Source organism: Chiloscyllium punctatum, chromosome 13, assembly GCF_047496795.1.
Source record: "Chiloscyllium punctatum isolate Juve2018m chromosome 13, sChiPun1.3, whole genome shotgun sequence".
NCBI classification, from domain to species: Eukaryota; Metazoa; Chordata; class Chondrichthyes; order Orectolobiformes; family Hemiscylliidae; genus Chiloscyllium; species Chiloscyllium punctatum.
The window spans coordinates 96,286,218-96,309,495 of NC_092751.1; the positions used below are offsets into that span (position 1 = coordinate 96,286,218).

At 40.8% G+C, this 23,278-nt stretch overlaps 1 protein-coding gene across 10 annotated transcripts in view; it reads right to left on the minus strand.

Annotated features, from left to right (window-relative positions):
* The window catches only part of kcnma1a (potassium large conductance calcium-activated channel, subfamily M, alpha member 1a), an 845,585-nt gene extending 822,663 nt beyond the window's left edge, over positions 1-22,922 (minus strand). For 9 of the 10 annotated variants that reach the window (XM_072583323.1, XM_072583322.1, XM_072583320.1 and 6 more), the window contains exon 1: positions 21,997-22,921. In XM_072583323.1, coding sequence (XP_072439424.1) covers positions 21,997-22,272 — 276 coding nt within the window. In that variant the 5' untranslated portion in view covers positions 22,273-22,921. Of the gene's footprint in view, positions 1-21,996 lie in introns of all 10 variants that reach the window. The other variant, XM_072583314.1, reaches the window with a different exon arrangement.
* Between the last annotated feature and the right edge of the window lie 356 nt (positions 22,923-23,278).

Below are 23,278 nucleotides of genomic sequence, written 5' to 3' on the forward strand. Positions count from 1 at the left end.
GCTTGGGTGTGCAGGTTACCTTCATGTCACAACAATTGTACTCACCAATATTCCAAGAATGGCTAGTTTTCTGGTTGTAGGGAAAATTAATTTCTCATGAGTATTTCAGCTGTAGACTGGTTAAATTAGCATAGTTTTGGTGTTATCATCAAATTCCATGATATTGGTCTGCAATTTCCATAAGGAAAGCAATTATATTTGCATAAGAAAACTGGTTTTCCCAGTTTTCAAATCAATGCAGCCAATGCAAAATGCATTAATCATCAGTGCCACCACTGGTGCAAACCACAAGATTTAAAACCAACCCCTGTTATGAACTCAAACTCTTACATAGTCCAAAAAAAGTGTCACAAAGTGGGAATAAGATCTGAGAAAATTACCAGTCCCTGCCACAATCTTCAGTATTTTCTCACATCTTGACTTCTATGTTAATATAGATACAGAAGTACGATTGTAGTTCACAACAGACACACATTCTTAATAACCTTTTATTCAAATGTCCATTGCCTGTATTTTTCAAAACACAGACAAACAGACAATGGGAAGAATAATTCTGTTATGCCCTGCATTGTTTGAAAATTATGTTCACTAACAGGAGACATTTTCAACTTTGCCACTTGGTTATCCTGACAAAAAAAAAGTGCAGCCTCCCCAAGAAATATGTTCTGAAGTTCCAGAAACTTTCACATATGATCAGACTTGTACATATATCAGAAGAGGTACTTCCACACCTGGAAGAAGGCATGATGAGTGTATTAGAGAGGGGAGGAGAGAAAAGAAAAGAGAGCCAAACACATATGTGGGACTGCTCTTCATCTTCATCATTAGCCACTGCCAGTGTTGAAGGCAACTCACCTTGACAGCCAGGAATAGGCGAAATGGGAACAGCAAGTATACAAGTGAGGGGCTGGGGTACAGAATGCATTCATTTAAAGTCACAAGGGCCAGATTGGGTAAAGAATTCTAAATACAACATGACCTTTAATCTTTACATGCCTGTTTTGACAGTAAACATCATAAAATGGAACAAAAACAGGCTATGACTCACTGAGCCTTTCCTTCTCTTAGACACTGTAGTTATGAATTCTCAATGTATTTATTCCTCTGAAGAAGACGAATAACGAAAGATAAACATTCTCCTCAAAACTCAAAAGAAAATCTAGGCTATCATGGTAGCATCTGAGCCTAATTTCTGTTGAGTATAGAAATGAGATTACTGTTTAAAATGGGAACAATTTGCAAAAATCCATTAATTTTTTTAAAAATTCTGAGTTAAATGATCAATTCCATGTGAGAGAATTAAAATGTATTATAGAAGCACAGTGAATTTTGTTTTCTTTATGAGGCATGAAATTGTACTTGCACAAATCTTTGGCACAAGCACAACCAAGATGTGTCTAAACAATGAGTCATATGAATAGTGACTCAGTCAAATGTATTGAGAATACAAATGAGATCCAAGGTACCAGCATTTCCTGTGAAACTATACTTTGTACCACAGGTATGGTTAATATAATAATTAAAGGGCACAAAGCATTTTAATCATACATTACACAGAATAATGATCACGAGTTGAATCATTGCAAGTTTAATTCAGAGTGGTAACACACAGATGATTAACCTGACCAAGCATTTTCACTACACTTCACATATCATATTTCCTATTCTTGCCTTTAATGGATTTACTAAACCTGCAAATAAATTGGAACATTAATTTCTATTAATTGAAAATTAATTAGGCTTGGGTGTGCAGGTTATCTTCATGTCACAACAATTATACTCTCCAATATTCTAAGCTTTTTGGTTCTAGGGAAAATTAATTTCTCATGAGCATTTCAGCTGTACACTTGGTTAAAAATTAGCATAGTTTTGGTCTTATTTTCAAATTCCATGATATTTATGGTCTGCAATTTCCACACAAAAAACAATAATATTTGCATAAGAAAACTGGTTTTCCCAATTTTCAATGAGTTACACCTAATGCAAAGTGCATTAATCATCAGTACCATCACAAATGCAAGCCACAAGACTTAATACCAACCCCGTTTGTATGATCACCAAGGAACAGAAGGAAATATCAGGGCACAGGGCCAAAAACTTGATCAAAGAGGTAGGTTTAAATAATTTCTTAAAAAAGGAAAGGGAAGAACAAAGGACAACAATTTCAGAGGGGCAATTCCAGAGCTTAGGTCCTCAGAGGCTGAAGGCACAGGCACCAAAGGTGTAGTGATTAAAATGGTAGATGCTCAGCAGTGTCGAGGATGGTGGGAGGACAGGATTTGAGATGTGTTGTGTTCAGATATAAGCAGTTAACTGCGCAAAGGACAATTGTTGCTTCATGCCCAACATACCACATGTCAATGAATGCATTTGAAGCAGCTGTTTTCATAAATATCTTTCCCTAAAATCCCCACAACTTTCCTTTCTCTAAGATGTTATTCCACAGGCTGTCAGATAACAGCTGGTCTCCAGAGCAGGGACACCAGAAGAACAACTTTAAAAAATATTATTTGAAATCATGTGTTTCCATTAGTTGGAAATATTTCTTGTAGAATAGAAGTAACACTAATTTCCTACTCCAAATGATTTAAACCACAACCTTCCACTGCCGATCACGGTATTTATTGTTCTGAAACCATTAACTCTGTTTCTCATGAGAGAAGTACTGCCAGACAACTTCTCTGCTCTAGTTATTCTGCATATTGCTGGAACCCACTGCTATATAGACAAAGTCCATAACAGGTATCAAATTCCTTACTTTCAAAATATGCAGCTATCCTTTTTCAACCTGGGTTTCAGACAATTTTTTTTTCCCCATTTAAGTCCACAGTTTTGAGAAGCACAAAACAATGAAAAGATAGGCTCTTTACAATTATCAATTTATGGAATGCACGATGCAAGTTTTGAATTATTATTTAGGAATTTGGATTCTAAAAGTATAGGAACACTTATTTCAGTTTTCAGCAGAGGTGACATTTTTAAAGTGGTCAGAAAATCAGTTTTGAACAGCAAATACAAACATCATATCCAACAAATTCTGCAACTTAAGTGAACAGCTGAGTACCTGGGCAGCTAACTTAATGAAACATTTATGTAATAGAATTCATATGACTGTAGAAAGATAGAAGTTCAAAGGACATAATCAGATTTTATTTATTTTTATGAAGAACAGTTTCATATCAGCAAGAGGAAAGTTAAGCAGGTTGGAAAGAAGTCTTTAGTTTTTTTTTAAAATAAAGCAGTCCAAGAAAAAGGGTTGGCAAAATGTTCTGCAGGCATAGTAGTACAATGGTTATCACTACTGCCTCACGGAGCCAGAGACCTTAGTTCGATTCCAGCCTTGGACAACTGCCTTATGGAGTGTCTGGGTGGGTTTCCCCTGGATGCTGTGGTTTCCTCCCAGAGTCCAAAGATGAGCAGAGTAAGTGAATTGGTAAAAACCTCATGCAGGATAGGGAAGGGTGAGATGCTCTTCGGAGGGTCATTGCAGACTCCATGGGCCAAACTGCCTCTTTTTGCATTGTAAGGATTCTATGAAAATGCCCTCGGGGTTTCCCTTAAGATTCAGAGAGGCAGTCCATAGCTTTCTATGTCTGGGAGACAGTTACAGAGAGGGTCATATTGAATGAAGGAGCAGAAAGTCCAAAAGAAAATTATGACCTCATCAGTTGAAGAAATTAAGTCAACTAAATTAGGATACCTCACTGGGATTGAATATGTATAAAAGGATATTGCTGGGAAAAGGGTGGAGCTTTCTGCTGTTTATGTTATGATCTTTCTAAATTGTCATACAGATCACACTAGTAACTTCAGTTGACTATATTTTCATGAGTGACCACAAGAGTAGCCAAATTGCAAAATAAAGCCTATTATCTACCAAACTAGCTTCATTCAGGGATCTGGCTTGTCTAGTATTAGCACCAGTTGGTACCATAACTTGTATAGAAATGTGGTGGGATAATTACTAGTCGCTGGATATATGGGGTTCAAATCTCAATGATAGCTGGTGGAATCTGAATCCAATTAACAATTCTGGAACATAAATCTAGCTTCAGTAATGGTTGCCATGGAACATTATCTATTGCTGTAAAAAAAAAAATCTGGTTCACTATTGCCCTAAAGGGAAGGAAATCTGCTAACTTTACCTACTCTGACCTAGATGTGTCTTCAGAGCAATGTACTGACGTGTAATGCTTTCTTAAATAATCTAGCACGGCTCTCAAAATGAGGGCAATTCAGAATAGGCAAGAAATGGTGGTCTTGCCAGGGATATCTGCATCCTAGAAAGGAGTAAAATAAAAACATTTACGAAATGATATAAGTTTTAAAGTTTAAGAACAATTTTCCCCCACAAAGAGGAAAATACCACAACATCCAACAAACCTGCAATTACTTAGATCTTCACTTCACCCACTACATATTCATTACGTTGTCCAATGTCTATCCTTGAGAAATCAAACTACCTCAAAAATCCATTGATATTTCCCACTTCAATGGCTTTCTGTTACCTTATTCCATTTGCCCTTCCCAATAAGATCATGCCTGAGTTTTACCTCCTAACCCCAGGATTTCAGTCTACAAGAGATTCAAAATTGAAGTCATGGTTTAATTAGCTGGTCTCAGCTTTGTGGGAGGTGGTAAGGATATTCAGTAGTCTGCATTTAGAAATGGAAGATTAGTCACAGTTCCTGATTCACATTGCCAGATAACTCACCTGTGGCACAGGCCATTAGTGTGTCAATGGACAGAAGGAGACTCAAGTATGATACTTGCATGCCTGAGCAGTCAATTAATATCACTAGCATATTTCACGCGTTACTAAAGCCAATACAATACCATCCCACAGGATCCAGCAAAGACCAAACTTAATCCTCCATCAAGTGAATGCTAGTTCTCCACAATGTAATCCATTCAGATGCTTCATTCGCCAATTTTAAAGAGAAAAATGGAAAATATAGTGAACATCTCTTAACACTGGGTGTCTCAAATATATAATTCCAAGTACCTAGCATTTCTTTCAAACTTTAAAATATAGTAACAACTTCAAGATTACTCCTTTCCTACAGCAAAGATAGAGATCTTGCTTTAATACACAAACATGGATGGAAGGTTAAAACAATTCCTAATCTACTCTCTTGACTGGGTTTATAAGATCTTATAATGTTAGTCAAATAAAAGCCAAGGCGATCCCCCACAGTTCAGGTGAACATTTCTCTCTGTCACCACCAATAAAAAAAAATTATCTGGTCAAGTATCTCATTGTTGCTTGTTGGGCCCTGCCGTGCACATTCTGGCTGGTGGACCTCTGTATTACAATATGGTGTAGGGCAATAAAAATTACTTCATTACCTATAAACAGCTTTAGGACATTCTAACATTGTAAAATCTAATCCTTTTCTTTGACAATTAACTAACATTAGAACAGTCTGGAAAAAATTAAGTAAGTAAATTATTTGCAAACTATGTTTGCTTCTTGATGGAAGGAATGATTTGGATGCAGTTTGTTAATCCAGATTGAAGTGAAAGGTATAGGAGACAGAACAGTCAAGCACATGAAGGAGGTCTGTGCCAACAATGATACCATTCTAAACCAATCCCATCTATCTGCACATGGTCTGCATCTCACTATATCTTCCATATTCATTTGTCTGTCAAAATCCGTCTAAAACATTGCTATCGTATATGCATCTATCACTTCCCCGAGCACTGCGTTCCAGGCACCTACCCGCCTGTGTAAAAAAAAACTTGCCTCACACATCTGCTTTAAACCCTCCCCCCCCCCCATCTTAAACTGATGCTGAGAAAAAGAATGGAGCTGATTAATTCAGACCAAGTTTCTTGTAGACTGTAGTAACAACAACTTTTCTAGTGTTTCAGCAGTAATTCAGGAAGTTTACTGAATCAAATGGAAATCAGTTTTGAATCAATGTGGAAATTATTCTAATACTCAATTTCCTGCAAAATACTGGTACACTAAATAAATAGATCTGTGCACACAGTTATAGATGAGAATTAACAGATGTTTCACACAAACAGGCTAAAAACACCATAGCTGGTGTTAGGATCTCTGCCATTATTACTACCAGACAGATCAGTTCCAAGATATAATCAGGTTTGATAGATCATTCTTTCGGTTTTGTTTTTATTTAATGAGGTGGTCTTTCACTGAAACACATGTACACAATATTTATTTTGTTTTAACATTAAAATGGATGTTTATTTCACAAAAGAAATGAAGATAGAGTAAACCAAAAAGCTTAGATATAGTACAATTTGAAAGATTTCAAAACACTCAGTAAAATACACATAATCCTATTTATCCTAACACTGTCAATTTACAGTACTCAAATATGAGAGACAGTTCACTTTTTTTTAAGTCTATTGGTTTAACATCACTATGTTAATTTTGGGGGTTGAGACTTTAGTAGCCTCTTTTTTGATTAGTCACAAAATGGAGTTTGGCTTTGAATTACTCTTTTAGGTTTCCACCAAACACTTCCAGACTAAAACTTCCAAACCAAAGTCCCTACGCTGAGGCAAACTATTTCCTAATAGCTTAAAACTAACTCCTTTCTCCAGCAGAAACTGTTTCACACATCTAACTTCAATCAGGGCTTCTGCAAACTAAAAGTAAAAACTTTTCAAGCTTTGCATTCTTCCCTCAAGCAAAATCAATGCCCGATCCTTCTAAACTGAAAACAAGCTTATGCTCCTCATTCTTTAATTCTTCCATTGTAAAAATGTCCCAGTAGAAACAAATCCCCATATCAGCCCAGAAACTCCCCCTTTGAAACCAGTTTTTAAAAAAAAATTAATGACTCCAGTAATACTAGCAAGTTCATCATTAAACATCCACATATATACAGATCAAAACCCACACAATTGGTTCAAATCCAAACTCTCAAATAAATTAAATTAAAGTAGAGATAAATCACATGTCTTGCATCACACCAGTAACGTGGAATTTTTTTTTAAAAATAGGGGAGCGGTATTTTAAATCCAGAGACATCCTCTGCCCGGTGATGACGGCCATTAACCAGTTTCGTTCAAGAGTCAGATACTAAATGAAGTAGCAAATCACTTGGGTGAGTCATCAAATGTTGACTTGGCAGCTTCTGAAACTGACTTCAGGAGACAAAACTGGCAAAAAAATATTGAAAAAGATTTATGACCATTACCAGAGGACAATGCACAGAAAGGAAGTTCTGATTATTTGTCATGGATTTTCCTCAAACAAGCATTGCAGATTTGAGGTAGGAGAAGCAAAAAGAGATGCAGAAAATTTCATCACAAAAATCAAGTAAAAGCTGCTTAGGACTTTCATTGCTCTGTAAATGCCATTATGTACCAGCTCAGTTGTACTGTTCATTTTTATGCCAGACATTCTCTGTAATTCTGAGAGATTAACAGGCCGGAAAATCAAGAGCCTGTTGTAACCAATTTTGCAATGAGTCCTTCTGTTCCTCCAACTTTTAACTGTATAAACTATATACTAATTAAGACTATTCTTTTCCACAAATCTCAGACATTCACCAAGATAACCCAGTTCTATTTCATGATCAAGAACCCTGTAGATGTTCTCTTTATTTTGTCACTTACTCACCCAATGTTGCATAAAGAGCGCGCACCCAGGATTTTCCTATCAGTTCAGCATATCTCAAAACACACTGCATGAACAGAGAGTTACTATGAAGTGAAATCTGTGCTCCAGCTATTTTTCTCAAAGCAAGACCAACAAACAAAGAGATATTTGTTCATGTGACATGAGTGTTGCTGGTCGGGCCAGAATTTATTACCCATCCCTAATTGCCCAGAAGACAATTAAGAGTCAACACATTGCTGAGAATATGGAGTCATATGCAGACCAGATCAGGTCAGGTTGGCACATTTCCTTCCCTAAAGATATTAGTGAACCAATTTTTTTTTCAAATGGCAATCGATAATGTAAGATCTTAGGCAGTATTGCTGAACAAAGACCTTGGAATGCAAGTTCATAGCTTCTTGAAAGTGGAGTTACAGGTAGATAGGATAGTGAAGGCAGCGTTTGGTATGCTTTCCTTTATTGGTCAGAGTATTGAGGTCATGTTACAGGACATTGGTTAGGCCACTTTTGGAATATTGCAGCAATTTTCCTTCCTATCAGAAAGATGTTGTGAAACTTGAAAGGGTTCAGAAAAGATTTACAAGAATGTTGCCAGGGTTGGAGGATTTGAGCTGTAGGGAAAGGTTGAATAGGCTGGGGCTGTTTTCCCTGGAGTGTCGGATGCTGAGGGATGACCTTATAGAGGTTTACAAAACCATGATGAGCATGGATAGGATAAATAGACAAGGTCTTTTCCTTGGGGTGAGGGTGTCAAGACTAGAGGGCATAGGTTTAGGATGAGGGAAAAGATATAAGAGAGACCTAAGGGGCAACCTATTCACACAGAGGGTGGTGCGTGTGTGGAATGGGCTGACAGAGGAAGTGGAGGAGGCTAGTACAACTGCAACATTTAAAAGGCACATGAATAGGAAGGGTTTAGAGGGATATGGGCCAGATGCTGGCAGTTGGGACTAGATTGGGTTGGAATATCTGGTTGGCATGGACAAGTTGGACTGAAGGGTCTGCTTCTGTGCTGTACATCTATGACAGGGGTTACATGGTCACCATTAGGCTAGCTTTTCATTTCAAATTTACATGAATTCCAATATCACTATTTACCACAATGGGATTCAAATCCATGTTCCCAAAACATTAGCCTGGGCTTCTGGATTACTAGACCAGTGACAAAAGTACTAAGCCATCACCTTCCCTGGCGGTATAAGAGTCTGATGGTCTATGTTCCACCCAATTCTTTCTGCCATTGCATCTCAGGGGTGTGCACATTCAGAAGCTGCTGCAAAGGGCAAGTCAACAGGTGCACATGCCAATCAGCATAAGCAGACTCTGGAGGAGTTGTGAAACCATGCCCCTCAGGGAGAGTATTGCTGGTGGTACAAGAACAATATACTGTGTGGAAACCAGAAATCTGAATAGAAAGAAAACATGCTGTAATGCTGAGAAGGTCAGGCAGTATCAGAGGAGGAAAGGGACATGATTTTTCTTGGCAGCTTCTGAACCCTACTCCCAGGTTGGAATGGTTGTTTGCGATATGTGGAGAGCAGCCGGTCTAATTATATGCAGCTCTAATTATGTGCAGCAGGACAGCATAAATTGTGATTTCACTTTAGCATATAAACATGAATACTGATCTTGTGCAAGCGTTCCTACTTCTAGGCCAGAAATTCCAGGTTCAGCCCACCTCCAATGGTGGTGTATTATAACATGTCCAAACAATTTGATTAAAACGATAATGGGAATTTGTACTGAAACGGTACTATGGTTTTGAAGTACATGCTTATAATGTTTCACAACATATTATATTGAATAAGGATTGGCTCTAGTATCTCTCTTCGCCAATTGGTTTTTTTGGAATTTAACATATCTATCCTATTGAAATGTTGTGGTTCTGTTCACCGAGCTGGGAATGTGTTGCAGACGTTTCGTCCCCTGTCTAGGTGACATCCCCAGTCCTTGGGAGCCTCCTGTGAAGCGCTTCTGTGATCTTTCCTCTGGCATTTATAGTGATTTGTATCTGCCACTTCCGGTTGTCAGTTCCAGCTGTCCGCTGCAGTGGCCGGTATATTGGGTCCAGGTCGATGTGCTTATTGATTGAATCTGTGGATGAGTGCCATGCCTCTAGGAATTCCCTGGCTGTTCTCTGTTTGGCTCGTCCTATAATAGTAGTGTTGTCCCAGTCGAACACATGTTGCTTGTCATCTGAGTGTGTGGAAATGTTGGGCCATGGGCCGGTGTGGTTGATTGGTGCGGGTGTCCCAGAGATGTGCCCTAAGGCGCTCTGCTAGGAGGTGCCCAGTCTCCCCAATGTAGAGGAGACCCCATCAGGAGCAACAAATACAATAAATGATATTAGTGGATGTGCAAGTAAAACTTTGATGGATGTGGAAGGCTCCTTTCGGGCCTTGGATAGAGAGGAGGGTGGAGATATGGCCGCAGGTTTTACAGTTCCTGCGGTGGCAGGGGAAAGTGCCAGGATGGGAGGGTGGGTTGTAGGGGGAGCGTAGACCTGACCAGGTAGTCACGGAGGGAACGTTCTTTGCGGAAGGTGGAAAGGGGTGGGGAGGGAAATATATCCCTGGTGGTGGGGTCTGTTTGGAGGTGGCAGAAATGTCAGCGGACGATTTGGTTTATGCGAAGGTTGGTAGGGTGAAAGGTGAGCACCAGGAGCGTTCTGTCCTTGTTACGGTTGGAGGGGTGGGGTCTGAGGGCGGAGGTGTGGGATGTAGACGAGATGCGTTGGAGGGCATCTTTAACCACGTGGGAAGGGAAATTGCGGTCTCTAAAGAAGGAGGCCATCTGGTGTGTTCTGTGGTGGAACTGGTCCTCCTGGGAACAGATACAGCGGAGGCGGAGAAATTGGGAATACGGGATGCCATTTTTGCAAGAGGTAGGATGGGAAGAGGTGTAATCCAGGTAGCTGTGGGAGTCAGTGGGTTTGTAAAAAATGTCAGTGTCAAGTCGGTCGTCATTAATGGAGATGGAGAGGTCTAGGAAGGGGAGGGAGGTGTCAGAGATGGTCCAAGTAAACTTAAGGTCAGGGTGGAATGTGTTGGTGAAGTTGATGAATTGCTCAACCTCCTCGCAGGAGCAAGAGGTGGCGCCAATGCAGTCATCAATGTAGCGGAGGAAGAGGTGGGGAGTGGTGCCGGTGTAATTACGGAAGATCAACTGCTCTCCGTAGCCAACAAAGAGACAGGCATAGCTGGGACCCACATGTGTGCCCTTGGCTACCCTTTTGGTCTGGAGGACGTGGGAGGATTCAAAGGAGGAATTGTTAAGGGTGAGGACCAGTTCGGCCAAACGAATGAGTGTGTTGGTGGAAGGGTACTGTTGGGGACATCTGGAGAGGAAAAAACGGAGGGCTTGGAGGCCCTAGTCATGGCGGATGGAGGTGTAGAGGGATTGGATATCCATGGTGAAGATGAGGCGTTGGGGGCCGGGAAACGGAATTCTTGGAGGAGGTGGAGGGCGTGGGTGGTGCCTCGAACATATGTGGGGAGTTCCTGGACAAGGGGGGGGGGGAATAGGACAGTGTTGAGGTAGGTAGAGGTGAGTTCAGTGGGGCAGGAGCATGCTGAAACAATGGGTCGGCCAGGGTGGTCAGGCTTGTGGATCTTGGGAAGGAGGTAGAACCAGGCAGTGCGGGGTCCCCGAACTATGAGGTTGGAAGCTGTGGGTGGGAGATCTCCTGAGGTGATGAGGTTCTGTATGGTCTGGGAGATAATGGTTTGGTGATGGGGGGGTGGGGTCATGGTCGATGGGGCTGTAGGAAGAGGTGTCCTCGAGTTGACGGTTGGCTTCAGTGGTGTAGAGATCAGTGCGCCAGACTACCACTGCGCCCCCTTTATCTGCTGGCTTGATGGTGAGGTTGGGATTGGAGCAGAGGGATTGGAGGGCTGCGCATTGTGAGGGCGAGAGGTTGGAGTGGCGGAGGGAGGTAGACAGGTTGAGGCGGTTAATGTCCTGGCGGCTAATGTCCCAGCAGCAGTTAGAAATGAAGAGGTCGAGGGCAGGTAATAGGCCAGCGCGGGGTGTCCAGGTGGATGCAGTGTGTTGGAGGTGGGCAAAGGGGTCCTCAGAAGGTAGGCGGGAGTCCTGATTGTGAAAGTAAGCTAGGAGGCGGAGGTGACGGAAGAATTGTTCGACGTCACGGCATATGTTAAATTAATTTATGCGTGGATGGAGGGGGATGAAGGTGAGTCCTTTGCGGAGGACTGATCGTTCGTCCTCAGTGAATTCCTAGAGGCATGGCACTCATCCACAGATTCAATCAATAAGCACATCGACCTGGACCCAATATACCGGCCACTGCAGTGGACAGCTGGAACTGACAACCAGAAGCGGCAGATACAAATCACTATAAATGCCAGAAGAAACATCACAAAAGTGCTTCACAGGAGGCACCCAAGCACTGGGGATGTCACCTAGACAGGGGACGAAACTTCTGCAACACAAATTCCCAGCTCGGCGAACACAACCACAACAACAAGCACCGAAGCTACAAATCTTCTCACAAACTTTGAACACCTATTGAAATTGTTAATATTTAAATACTTTGATTTTATGGCAAATCAACCTTTTGCATTGAACGGCATCAAACCAATTGACAGCATCTGTATTCATAACAGAACGCTTTAATGCCTGTTAGCATTATACCATGCCAAAGCCCAATATTGCTTTTCTGATGCGTGGTACATGGATCTAATCACAAAACTCTACTTGTTAGCTGAATCAAAACATCACTTTCTTCATTTTGTATTCCAAAGATAAAAGGACAATATTTACACTATTCTTTTCAATACATTTTTGTCTTTCTCCTCTTTTTATCATTTCCAACGTTTACAGAGAATCAGTGGGATACTTAGAGCAGACACACTCACAAACCAACTGCTGATAAACTCAGGAAGTGGGGGGGGGGGAAAAGAGGGGAAAGAGTGCAGGGAATGCAGGGTATAGACTTTGTTTGCATTAAGACTGCAATGGAATGGACTTAATTAAAACCTGCTTGGAGATAACAACAGTTCGGATTACTGTACAGTCAAAACCAGTATCATACACTGGACATAAGTAATTCTATCTTAATAAAATATCTCAGAGGCACTGGCAGTGTAGGCAATACTTAAGAAAACTTCTTTCACACCTCCCTCATGTCTGTTCAGTTGGATCAAGATCAATATATACTTCCAAGACTGGCTGTTTCTTTTTGCCCTTAAATTCTTTGAATTGAAACTTCTCTTTTACCATGTTAAAACAAAGCAAATAAAAATGTTGCTATTTGAATTTGAAAATAAACAACACTAGAGCAAAACTCTTTCATACACTTCAATGTTATATCAATTTTAGGTGTTTTTCCCTCATGAAACAATTTGGTTGGTTAGAGAAAACTTTAAAATATTATTTGTTGTTAAAATAAACATACCCATTAGTAGTTTTGAAATGTAAGACATTGCTTTCATCAGAATTGCTACCTTGGGGTGTTAAAGAGCAAGAGCTGAAATTGTTACTATCAACATGAAGCACAAAAGCAAAAACTTCAAGAAGTGATTAGCAAAGAACAGAAACCATTTTAATTAAAGAGGCCTAAAGCTATCACAGAAAGAGACTCACGTGAAATGATGCACCTTTGAATGTTCATTTATAGTGCAAACTTAGGATATCATTTCCCTGTACCTCCAAGGAACAAAGCTTATTGTACATAACAGGCACCTCCAAAACAGTTAACAAACATCTTATATTAATTGCTACTACTCCAGGGATTCAAACAATTACAGTGCACTTCAATATTAGTACTATATAGGGAAGGTAGAGCAGTAGTGGTAATGTCACTGGACTAGTGATCCAGAGTTATGGGTTTGAATTTCATAATGGAAGATGACATTTGAATTTAGTTAATAAATGTGTTTTTTTTAATGATCTAATGGCGACTATGGAACTACTATAGATTGTCCCAAAAAAAAACTCTTTCAGGAAAGAAATCTGCCATCTTTTCTTGGTTAGGTCTTCATATGACTCCAGACCCACAGCAATGTAGTTGACTCTTTAGTGCCCTCTGAAATAACGTAGTACACGACAAGGATCAAGGGCACTAAAGGGATGGACAATAAATGCTAGCAATCCTTACATCCCGTGGTTGGATTTTAAAAAAAGAGATACAAAGACAGTCTGTAATCAGCATTCCTTCACACTAGCATTCTGAATTAAATTTAAATCTTAAAACTTCCCAGACACTATAAATGAATACTGTACAAAACTTTGGTGAAACATTAATAGTTGATAAGCTGCAAAAGTGAGGGTCAAACAGTCTACGAATACAAATTCATCACTGCCTTGGTACATTTACGCAGCTGGTACTTTTCATTCCTCAAAAATAATGAACTGCATTCTAAATACCTTTCACATCCTCAGGACGTCCTCAATTACCTCAGATCCAAGGAAATACTTCAGATATATTGTTACTGTTGAAACGTAGAGGGTGCACAGCAAGATCAATTTTAGACACACCAAATCATCTGGTTTTGGAGTGATAAATATTTTTCGGGAAACTAGAAAGACTGGTCTGCTCTTCTTTCAAAACTGCCATAGAATCTTTAATGCCAGGAGGATAACACTTTCAGTTAACATCTTATCCACCTGACATGTCCAACAGCTGGAGAGTCAGACAAAAAAGGAACTTTAAAAATGACTTCACCATACAATAAGTGTCACTAGTAATCAGTTTCTTAGCGTTTAGTGCACTTGTGCATCAAAAAATTAAATTTTAAAAAGCAAAAATGGAAAAAATTGGCAGCAATGACTACTGGTGATTAATTTAGTATGGAAGCATGATCAGCCTTCGATATAGTTCTTTTAGACTAGCACAGAATAGTATGGAATTCCATTTATGCTGGATGTAATTTACCCTTAAAATTCCATTCTTTTCTCCACTGATTTAGTTGAATTGTGCTAGAAATACTAACATTGACAGCCTCTTCTAACATGTAGCCAGCCTACGTTTTTGCACACAGTCCCAGCAGTGAACGTCTTGTCCGACACTTAATAATAGTACTCCAAGTCTGAAGGTTCAAGTCTTAAAATTGGACTCAGGATCACAAACTGTCTGACTCAGACCTGCAGTACTATTACCAAGTGGCAGACAACATGTTCACTATTGGGACTCTATACAAAAACAGACTGGTTACATGCTAGAAGGGGCTGTCAATGTTAGTGCTGACTGCTAGGGTGATCTATGTCCTTGATTCATGGGTCTTCACACAAAAAGGACAAGCCATATTATGGTATCTTTACATCAGATTTATTAATAGTCTGCTGGTGATTCATAATGAACTCTGTGCTCCATGGACAGTGAACAAATCAAATAATCCAGCTACAGCACATTGCATTGCGTGTATCAAAACATCATGATCCAATTTTTCTGTATTCACCTTGTAATAAATAAATGGCTGCTCAGGAATGTATGTACAAAACATTTGAAATTGCAGCATAAAAAATTGATAACGTTCTGTGTTTGAACTCATTTGACAAGAGTAACCAAAATGAAGTTACCATCAGACACATGAAGACAAATGCACATTGGATACCTCCTCTTTCAGTTTGTATGCAGTACGACAGAGTTCTGCAATGCTCCTTAGTAACTACAGATCAATTTTTGAAATTCATACAAGAACCTAATGGTACCTAAAGGGCTAATGGTAAAATTCTTGGCAGTGTAATGAACAGAGAGATCTGTGTCCAGGTGCATAAATCCCTGAAAGTTGCCACCCAGGTTGATAGGGCTGTTAAGGCAGCATATGGTGTGTTGGCGTTTATTGGTAGGGAGATTAAGTTTCAAAGCCATGAGGTAATGCTTCAGCTGTACAAGACACTGGAAAGGCCGCAGCTGGAGTATTGTGTGCAGTTCTGGTCACTGCATTATAGGAAGGTTGTGGAAGTTTTCGAAAGGGTTCAGTGGAGATTTACTGGTTGCCTGGTATGGAAGGAAGGTCTTACGAGGAAAGGCTGAGGGAACTGAAGCTGTTTTCATTGGAGAGTAGAAGGTTGAGAGGTGACTTAATTGAGATATATAAGATAATCAGAGGGTTAGATAAGGTGGATGGTGAGAGTCTTTTTCCTTAGATGGTGAACACTAACATGAGGGGACATAGCTTTAAATTGAGGGGTGATAGGTTTAGGACAGATATTAGGGCGATTTCTTTACTCAGTAGTAGGGATGTGGAATGTCCTGCCTGCAGCAGTCGTAGACTCGCTGACATTAAGGACATTTAAATGGGTATTGGACATAATGGAACGGTGTAGGTTAGATGAGCATCAGATTGGGGCTGGCAGTCGGCGAAGGTGAATGGATGTTCCTGTTGTGTGTGTTAAAATGACTGAACTCTGCTTTTTTTTTTAAATTACAGCTTTTAAAAAAAGCCTGTGTTTTAGGAGGGAATAAGGTATTCAAAGCACCGCGATGCGGGGATGGCGTGCATTTGGGAGCTTTAACCTCCAAATGGGTCCATTGGGTGGGGGATGGGGGTGTTGTCAGAGGCTGTTCTACATTGTCTTTCCCCCTTTATTTATAATTTGAGATTTGTTTTAGGAAGGTTTGTACTGGAAGAAAAGTAACCTAACTTACCAGTTGGAGTGCGGGTTGATCTCAGTGTGTGTTTTTTTTAGTTGGGGATATCATCAGAGGTAGTTGCTACATCATCTCCCCCTTTATAATCTTGGGCATTTTGGGAGGGTCTGTAGTAGGGGAAAATAACCCAATTTCCCAGTTGGAGGGAGGGTTGACCTCCATGTGTGTTCCTTAGCTGGGGACTACATAGTCTCCCCATTCCCTTCCCCCTTATTTATAACCTGGGATTTACTTTAGGAGGGTTTATACTGGAAGAAAAATCACCCAATTTCCCAGTTGGGAGCATGGGTTGACCTCCATGTATGTTTCTCAGGCAGGGATATTATCAGAGGCTGTTGCTACATCATCTTCCCGCTTTATTATCTGGGGTTTTTTGGGCAGACGTGTAGCAGGGGAAAATAACACAATTTCCTAATTGGAGAGAAGGCTGACCTCCACTTGTGTTTCTCAGGCGGGGATAATTTCAGAGGCAGTTCCTACATCATCCTCCCCCTTTGTATAATCTGGGATTTATTTTGGGAGGGTTTGTAGAGTCAGAAATGTACAGCACCGAAACATACCCTTCTGACTAACTCATCCATGGCAACTAGACACCCTAACCTAATCTAGTCCCATTAGTGGGGGTTGGGATATAACCCAGTTTCCCAGTTGGAGAGAGGGTTGACCTCCACATGTGTTCCTTAGGTGGGGATATTCTCAGAGGCTATTCTTGCATCATCCTCCCCTTTTTATAATCTGTGATTCAGGGACAAGTTGGCATGGACAAGTTGAACCGAAGGGTCTGTTTCCATGTTGTACACGTCTATGAGATTAGTTTCACAGGTCAGCACAACAGAGGGCCGAAGCACCAGTACTGTGCTGTAACGTTCTATGTTCTTACCAGAAATACAAATAAATGCAACAAAGCAAAGAGATGAAACATCAGAGCACTAGAATGAGTGAAGAAACCAAGACATATTTAGTTATCAAGTTCCCTATAAAAACCTACCTATAATCGCCATTGCATGTCTTTGGTGTACTACATCAAAACTGTTTACAGGAAACCAACTTCCATTGTGGCTAAGATTAAAACTTGTACTTTAAAGATGTTTCAGTGGCATGTTCAATAAAAATAACAGTCTCAAACTTGACAAAATATAACATTGTATTGGCAAGTCCAGTTCTACACCTTACTGGCACCTCAAGAGCATTTTCCACCTTAAGTATTAACTCCAGGGTACAGTTTCAGCATCTGGTGCTTCATTCAAAATGGGCAGCCTGAACATGACAGCCTACAGAAAATGTTAGGATTTCCTTGGCCAGTGCAATGGGTAATTGAAGGGAGGGATGGTCAGTCATTGCTTCCTGGTGAATTTCCCCTGCTCAGGCCAATTCACATTTTCTCCAGATTCCCTGTAGCATTACCATCTGCGCTCAGGAGCTCAGCACTGAGGCAAGGATTATGACGACATCGTCGTCTTAAAGGGTCAATCAGCATTCCAACTTAAAAACACATTTGCTAGAGTATGTTAATTAAATGGGTGAAAGACTTCCTTGATGTTTCGTCGACATCAAGCAAAACCTTGGGGCTTTCGTGGTGCAGTGATAGTTTTCCTACCTCTGCAACGGTAGGTCTAGGTTCAAGTCCCACCTACCATGATGGTGTGTCATTACATGTATAAACAGACCGATTAAATCATTGTTTCACCAGCCAAACTTGTCACCTAATGCATGCAGGAATTAATAATATGTAACATGACTGAGGGCAGTTTGAAGTATTTAAATTTGACAGCCGTCACCTGCTCCAATGTCACCTGGAAATCATCCAGTCACAAGTGCAGCCAAGTACGAAACACTAAGGAAGGCATCGCAGTGCAGCCTGTCTCTGTTCCCACATAAACTAACAAAACATTAAACTCGCATCTTCCAGCAGGAAATTGGTGAATGGATATCAGAAGCAGGAACCTGAATAGATTTACTTCTCTTCACTTCCATAACTCAGAGACACTGCACCAGCCCACTGTCAGCCTGGCTTAAAGCAGCTTCCCAGCAGAGTGAATCTATGACTGATCTTTGTGAATGTCTCAGGAGCCCCATGGGCCTAGTGTTTACCCACTGATGCATCAATGGATTGAAGCTGCATAATGAATTATTAATATTGTAATTAGAGAAATGAGAAAATAACTTAAATCAGTCTTAAATTGTCAAGATAAATCATAGTTAAATAGTACTCTTGTCCCAGTGGGGAAGGAGCAAATTATTGTGGCTTGCAGTGTCAGTTTAGGACACTGTACACCCTTATCTCAATGACTTCAATGGCCTTGTATAGGCTAACAATGCAAGTTTACACATTTTGCCAATGCTGGTTTTATTCGGAGAAAGGAGAAAGTGAGGACGGCAGATGCTAGAGCTCAGGGTTGAGCGTGTAGTGCTGGAAAAACACAGGTCAGGCATCTCAGGAGCAAGAGAATTGATGTTTCAGGCATATGCCCTTCATCAGAATTCTCCTGCTCCTCAGATGCTGCCTGTACCTTTCCAGCACTGCACTCTTGACTTTCTTTGATAAAGTCATTGAGAAGACTGCATGAGAGCTACACTGACAAGTTAACACTGTCAGGATTGGTCAACAAGTCCATAACATGAATTCTTAAAGTTGTTCTGGGTTTTAATTAACAGGAACCCCATCTTCAATGTTTAACTTTTCACAGTAGAGTCATTAATTGATAAGTGAACCAAACAACTCTTTAAAAGAAGTTATTTGCAGTACGTTGGCCATTGTTTTAAATCAAATCCTGTTTGTACATAATTTACCTCAGGTTGTTTTAAAGATTCTGAGCAAACAAAGTTGGATACCTCGTCAGTCAGGAAAAGGAGAAAAATAGAAGGGTTGATTAAAAGTTTATTTAAAGAGATAGCAAAGAGGTTCTGGATGGGGATTGCATAACTTTGAGCCTACACAGCTGAAGGAAATGGTGGGACAAGATATGGCAGGAATGTAAAGAGACCAGAGTGCTGGGAAGTATAGATTTGGAGAAATTGCAAAGATATGGAGAGATAAAAGGTTAACACGCTAGATTTTCAACACTAACACTTGGAGTGACATACCAGGCTGTTGTTAACTACCTTTTTGCTTGCACTGAAAGCTACACACAGGACCTAGTTCTTTGTAGGCAGAAAGAACATTGTGCCAGTTTCAATCAATCAACAACAAAAAATAAATCAGCAATTTACTGGTTTGTTTCTCAGGGCAATACCTCAACCAGACTCAAACTGCTTGGTTTAAAGGGTAAACAAAATCTGACAGGTAACTGCCAATCATGCATTCTCTATGGCAATACCTCTTCCAATTAGTTCAGGTCAACCCAAGTAGCTCAGGTTCCACTGCTGCAGAGACATGTCATAACATCTCTGAAAGGGACTGACTGGGTCTTTCCAGTGGAAAGTTAAAAGCTGCTGATAAATTTAAGGCTTTTTTTTGCTGGAGTCCATCAATGAACAAACCTATATACTGCTGAGAAATGACAGCTTTTCATTTTGTACTTCAGTCAATTTGCAAGACTATCAATTCAAGGGGGAAACCTACATCTATATATTTTCTCATCAAACTGTGCTTGTATATAAACAAACACAATGACCAACTGTTATGTAAAGTGCCACACACAGCAAAGAGATGAACCAGTTAATATCACAATTGTAGTTGGCAGTATCCAGGAAGGACACTGAATGCTCCCAGCTCTTTTACTAATACTAATATTTAAATATCACCCAAAACTGCTGAAGCAGGCAGCCCATATGCCTCACTAACATTTCACAAGCACAGTGCCTCTAATATTCAGCAAGACACCACACTACTACATAAAAATAAATCAAAAGAACAAACTCTAGTCTTGGACTGGGGCTTGAACCCACAAATTATTGGGGAGATGCAATGAAACTGAAGAGTTGTAAACAATTTTGCACAGTTAACATGCTCACTTTTGATGTCATGCATTGTTTTGTTTTTGAAGTGAAATACAAATGATGTGCTTTTCTGATGCCAAACATTGTGTGTTACAATTTAAAAAACAAACATCTGACCAAGAAATATTATGTGTATAAACTACAACAGAAGTAAAGCTCATTGAATGTAAAGTCCACTCCTTCAATATTTAAGCATGTTCAGCCTAAAATCTAACTACTTTGACTGTCATTAATAGATATGTCTCTGTTACTTCGGCTGCCAGATTATTCCAAATATATAGCTCTCTTCACAGGAAGAGACTATCTAGTATTCTTTCTAAATTTATTTTTTGCAAGTTTATTTTTAATAAACTGAGATACTCTTGACAGATTAGGCTCCAAATGAGGCCTTTGAAATGTTAAGATGCTAACTTGTGTGGTACACCATTGCACGCGTTCAAACCTTAAATCACAAAACCAGGAGGAATTCTCCCAACTCCACCAGGCATGGTCAGTTTTGACGGAAGATCACCAACCCGAAACATGCTACAGACATGTTTCTGAGTATTTCCAGCATTTTTTTTGTTTTTACTTCAGATTCCCAGCATCTCCAGTATTTTGCATTTGTTTGGGCAGTGTTGGATTGCACATTCCGTTGCTCCATTCCATTCCCTATTAGTTAAAGACCTGAACCAAGCAGTTAAGTGGCTCAGGGACTAATTCAGTAAACCCATTGCTATCTGTTTCTCATTCTACCTGGTTAGATTTTTTAAAAATGCAGCTTATGCTTTCTAAGGCTGAACAAATGTACACCCCTGTGAATGAGGTCAATTTTTGATTGCTTCTATTGAAAGCAAAGCTGTTTTACATTAAATTGCAATAACTGCTGGCAAAATCTTTGATCTGTACAAAATACTGTAAGTGAATGATTTGAGGTGTAATCTCCGCAAAGGAGAATTTAATTGGGCTCAAAGCTCAGTACATGGAGGAAGAAAGTACACTTGCTCACAACCGAATACTGAACTCATGGAAGGGGCTGGCAAAGCAGGAGACTGGTGCTCCTATAAAGCTACAGATACTCTCTCAGACAGCATTAATTCACTCACAATAATGCTTTCTGGTTGTACTGAAGGATAGGAGTCATATGCATTCAAAGAAACAAAAAATCTGATGCTCTCCATTTCTATTGAAAGGGTGCAAGGTGATCTAGAAGGGGAGTATACATTGGGAGTTTTATTACCCAGAGACCTTCCACCCAGCAACTGTGACATTACTCTTAAGAGTAGGAAAGAGAGGAACATAGAAAGTTGATTAGAAATCGGGACCTGTGCCCAAAATGCAACCTTCTTCCTTGAAATCTATTTGATTAATCAATGCATTATCACATCTTGACAATCCTTAACATCAGAATACAACCATGATAGGAAATGACCCAAAAGTGCATTATTTCACCATCACCAGTAGAACCTTACTAAACTCCAAACCATTGAGGTGGAAATCGTGTGTACAAGTGAACATTTAGCAAATGTAAAACCCTGTGCATCAATTCAATCATTTTAAAAGAGGCAGATACAATAATATTAAACGGCAGTAAAGCAACCCTCCAAATAAACAGCACTGTTTGATTTTATTCACGACTCCTAGTGGATAACAGGAGAATTTTTATACCAATTTCTCCCTCAGAAACGTGAAGAGGAATAAGACAGCGTGCAACCTGTTCAATACAGAGGGGGGAACAGCAGAATTTTAACAAAAAGAAACAGTTAATGAAAAGTTGTGAAGGAGGTGATGTTATAAAGGTAGGCGACCATCACCAAATCCCCACACACACAAAAAAAACCCCAAATAAATAAATCTTTACCTTATTCTTGAGGCCACAGTGGCAGCAGACAGCCCAAAGGTAATGGACGGTCCTCCACAGGAGGATGATGAAGAGGCCGCCGAAGAAGGTGACCATGGACGAGGCGAGGAAGGCCCACCACATGCGCTGGTCATTGCTGTCGCAGATGGTCTCGGCGTCGATGGGGATGATGACGGGATCCATCTTCAGCAGGGCCGCGGAGTGCCGGCGGCTGGAGGTGGCGGTGAAGGAAGAGGAGGAGGAGGAGGAGGCGGCGGAGGCGTTTCCCAGGGCCATGGCTTTTAGCAGCGGGGGGAGAGGGAAAGGCCGCGGCGGCGGAGGAGGAGCAGGCCCTCCGCCAGGCCCGGAGCCGCCATGGCAACCGACAGCAGCTTTCTCCCTCACACACTCTCACTCACACAGAGAGAGAGAGAAGCTTCTTCTCAACACTTCTCCTCACACAGTCTCCACAACAACTGACGCACGGACCAATTTAATAATCCCCAGAGCAAATTCCCATCAGTCAGGTTTATAATCCTGAGGGGAGAGAAGGAGAGAGAAAAAAAGAAAAATGATGGACCGTTTGTTTTCAAATGTCCCCCTCAGCCTTGAGCTGAGAAACCCAGTTGTTCTAAATCTTCCCCCTTCTCTCTCTCTCTCTCGAAGAGAGAGTTTTCGCTGGTCGCCTCCTTATACCTCTCTCTCTCTCTGCTGCTGCAGCAGCAGGGGATTCCAGTCACATACAAAAATAGGTGGATTTCTGACTTTTCCTCAAGGGGAAGGTATTCTTGGGGAGGGGTGGGGGAGGTGAGGTTTGGGAAAGAAAGAGAAAGCGTCCTTCCAGAGCTAGGAGATGGACAGACACTGCTGCTTGGCTGCTGGGTTAGGTCCAACCACTCCCTCTCCCAGATCTGCTCACACTGGTTGCTGCTGCCTACTGACTGACTGAATGAACAGGAGTAGCAACTGATGCAGATCAACGCAGCTTCCTTCCCCCCCCCGCGCGCTCTCCTACTGATTGCATTAATCAGATTTTATCCCCAGCCCCTTCCACTTAATTCTATTCCCTGAGCCTCTTCCCAACTAAATCTTTATGCAATTGCACTCCATCCCCTTAGCCCCCTTGGCAAAATTGCCAGAGATGATTCTGGTTAAAATATTTCCCCCCGCCCCTCAATTCGATATGTTTGCGCTGCACATTTGCAGTTTCACCTTTCGCCTTGAAAGCGCATCTCCCTCAAATATCTCGGCCGACACTCCACCCCGCCACACCGATGCTGTTTTTTTTTGTTGCAAACTGTAG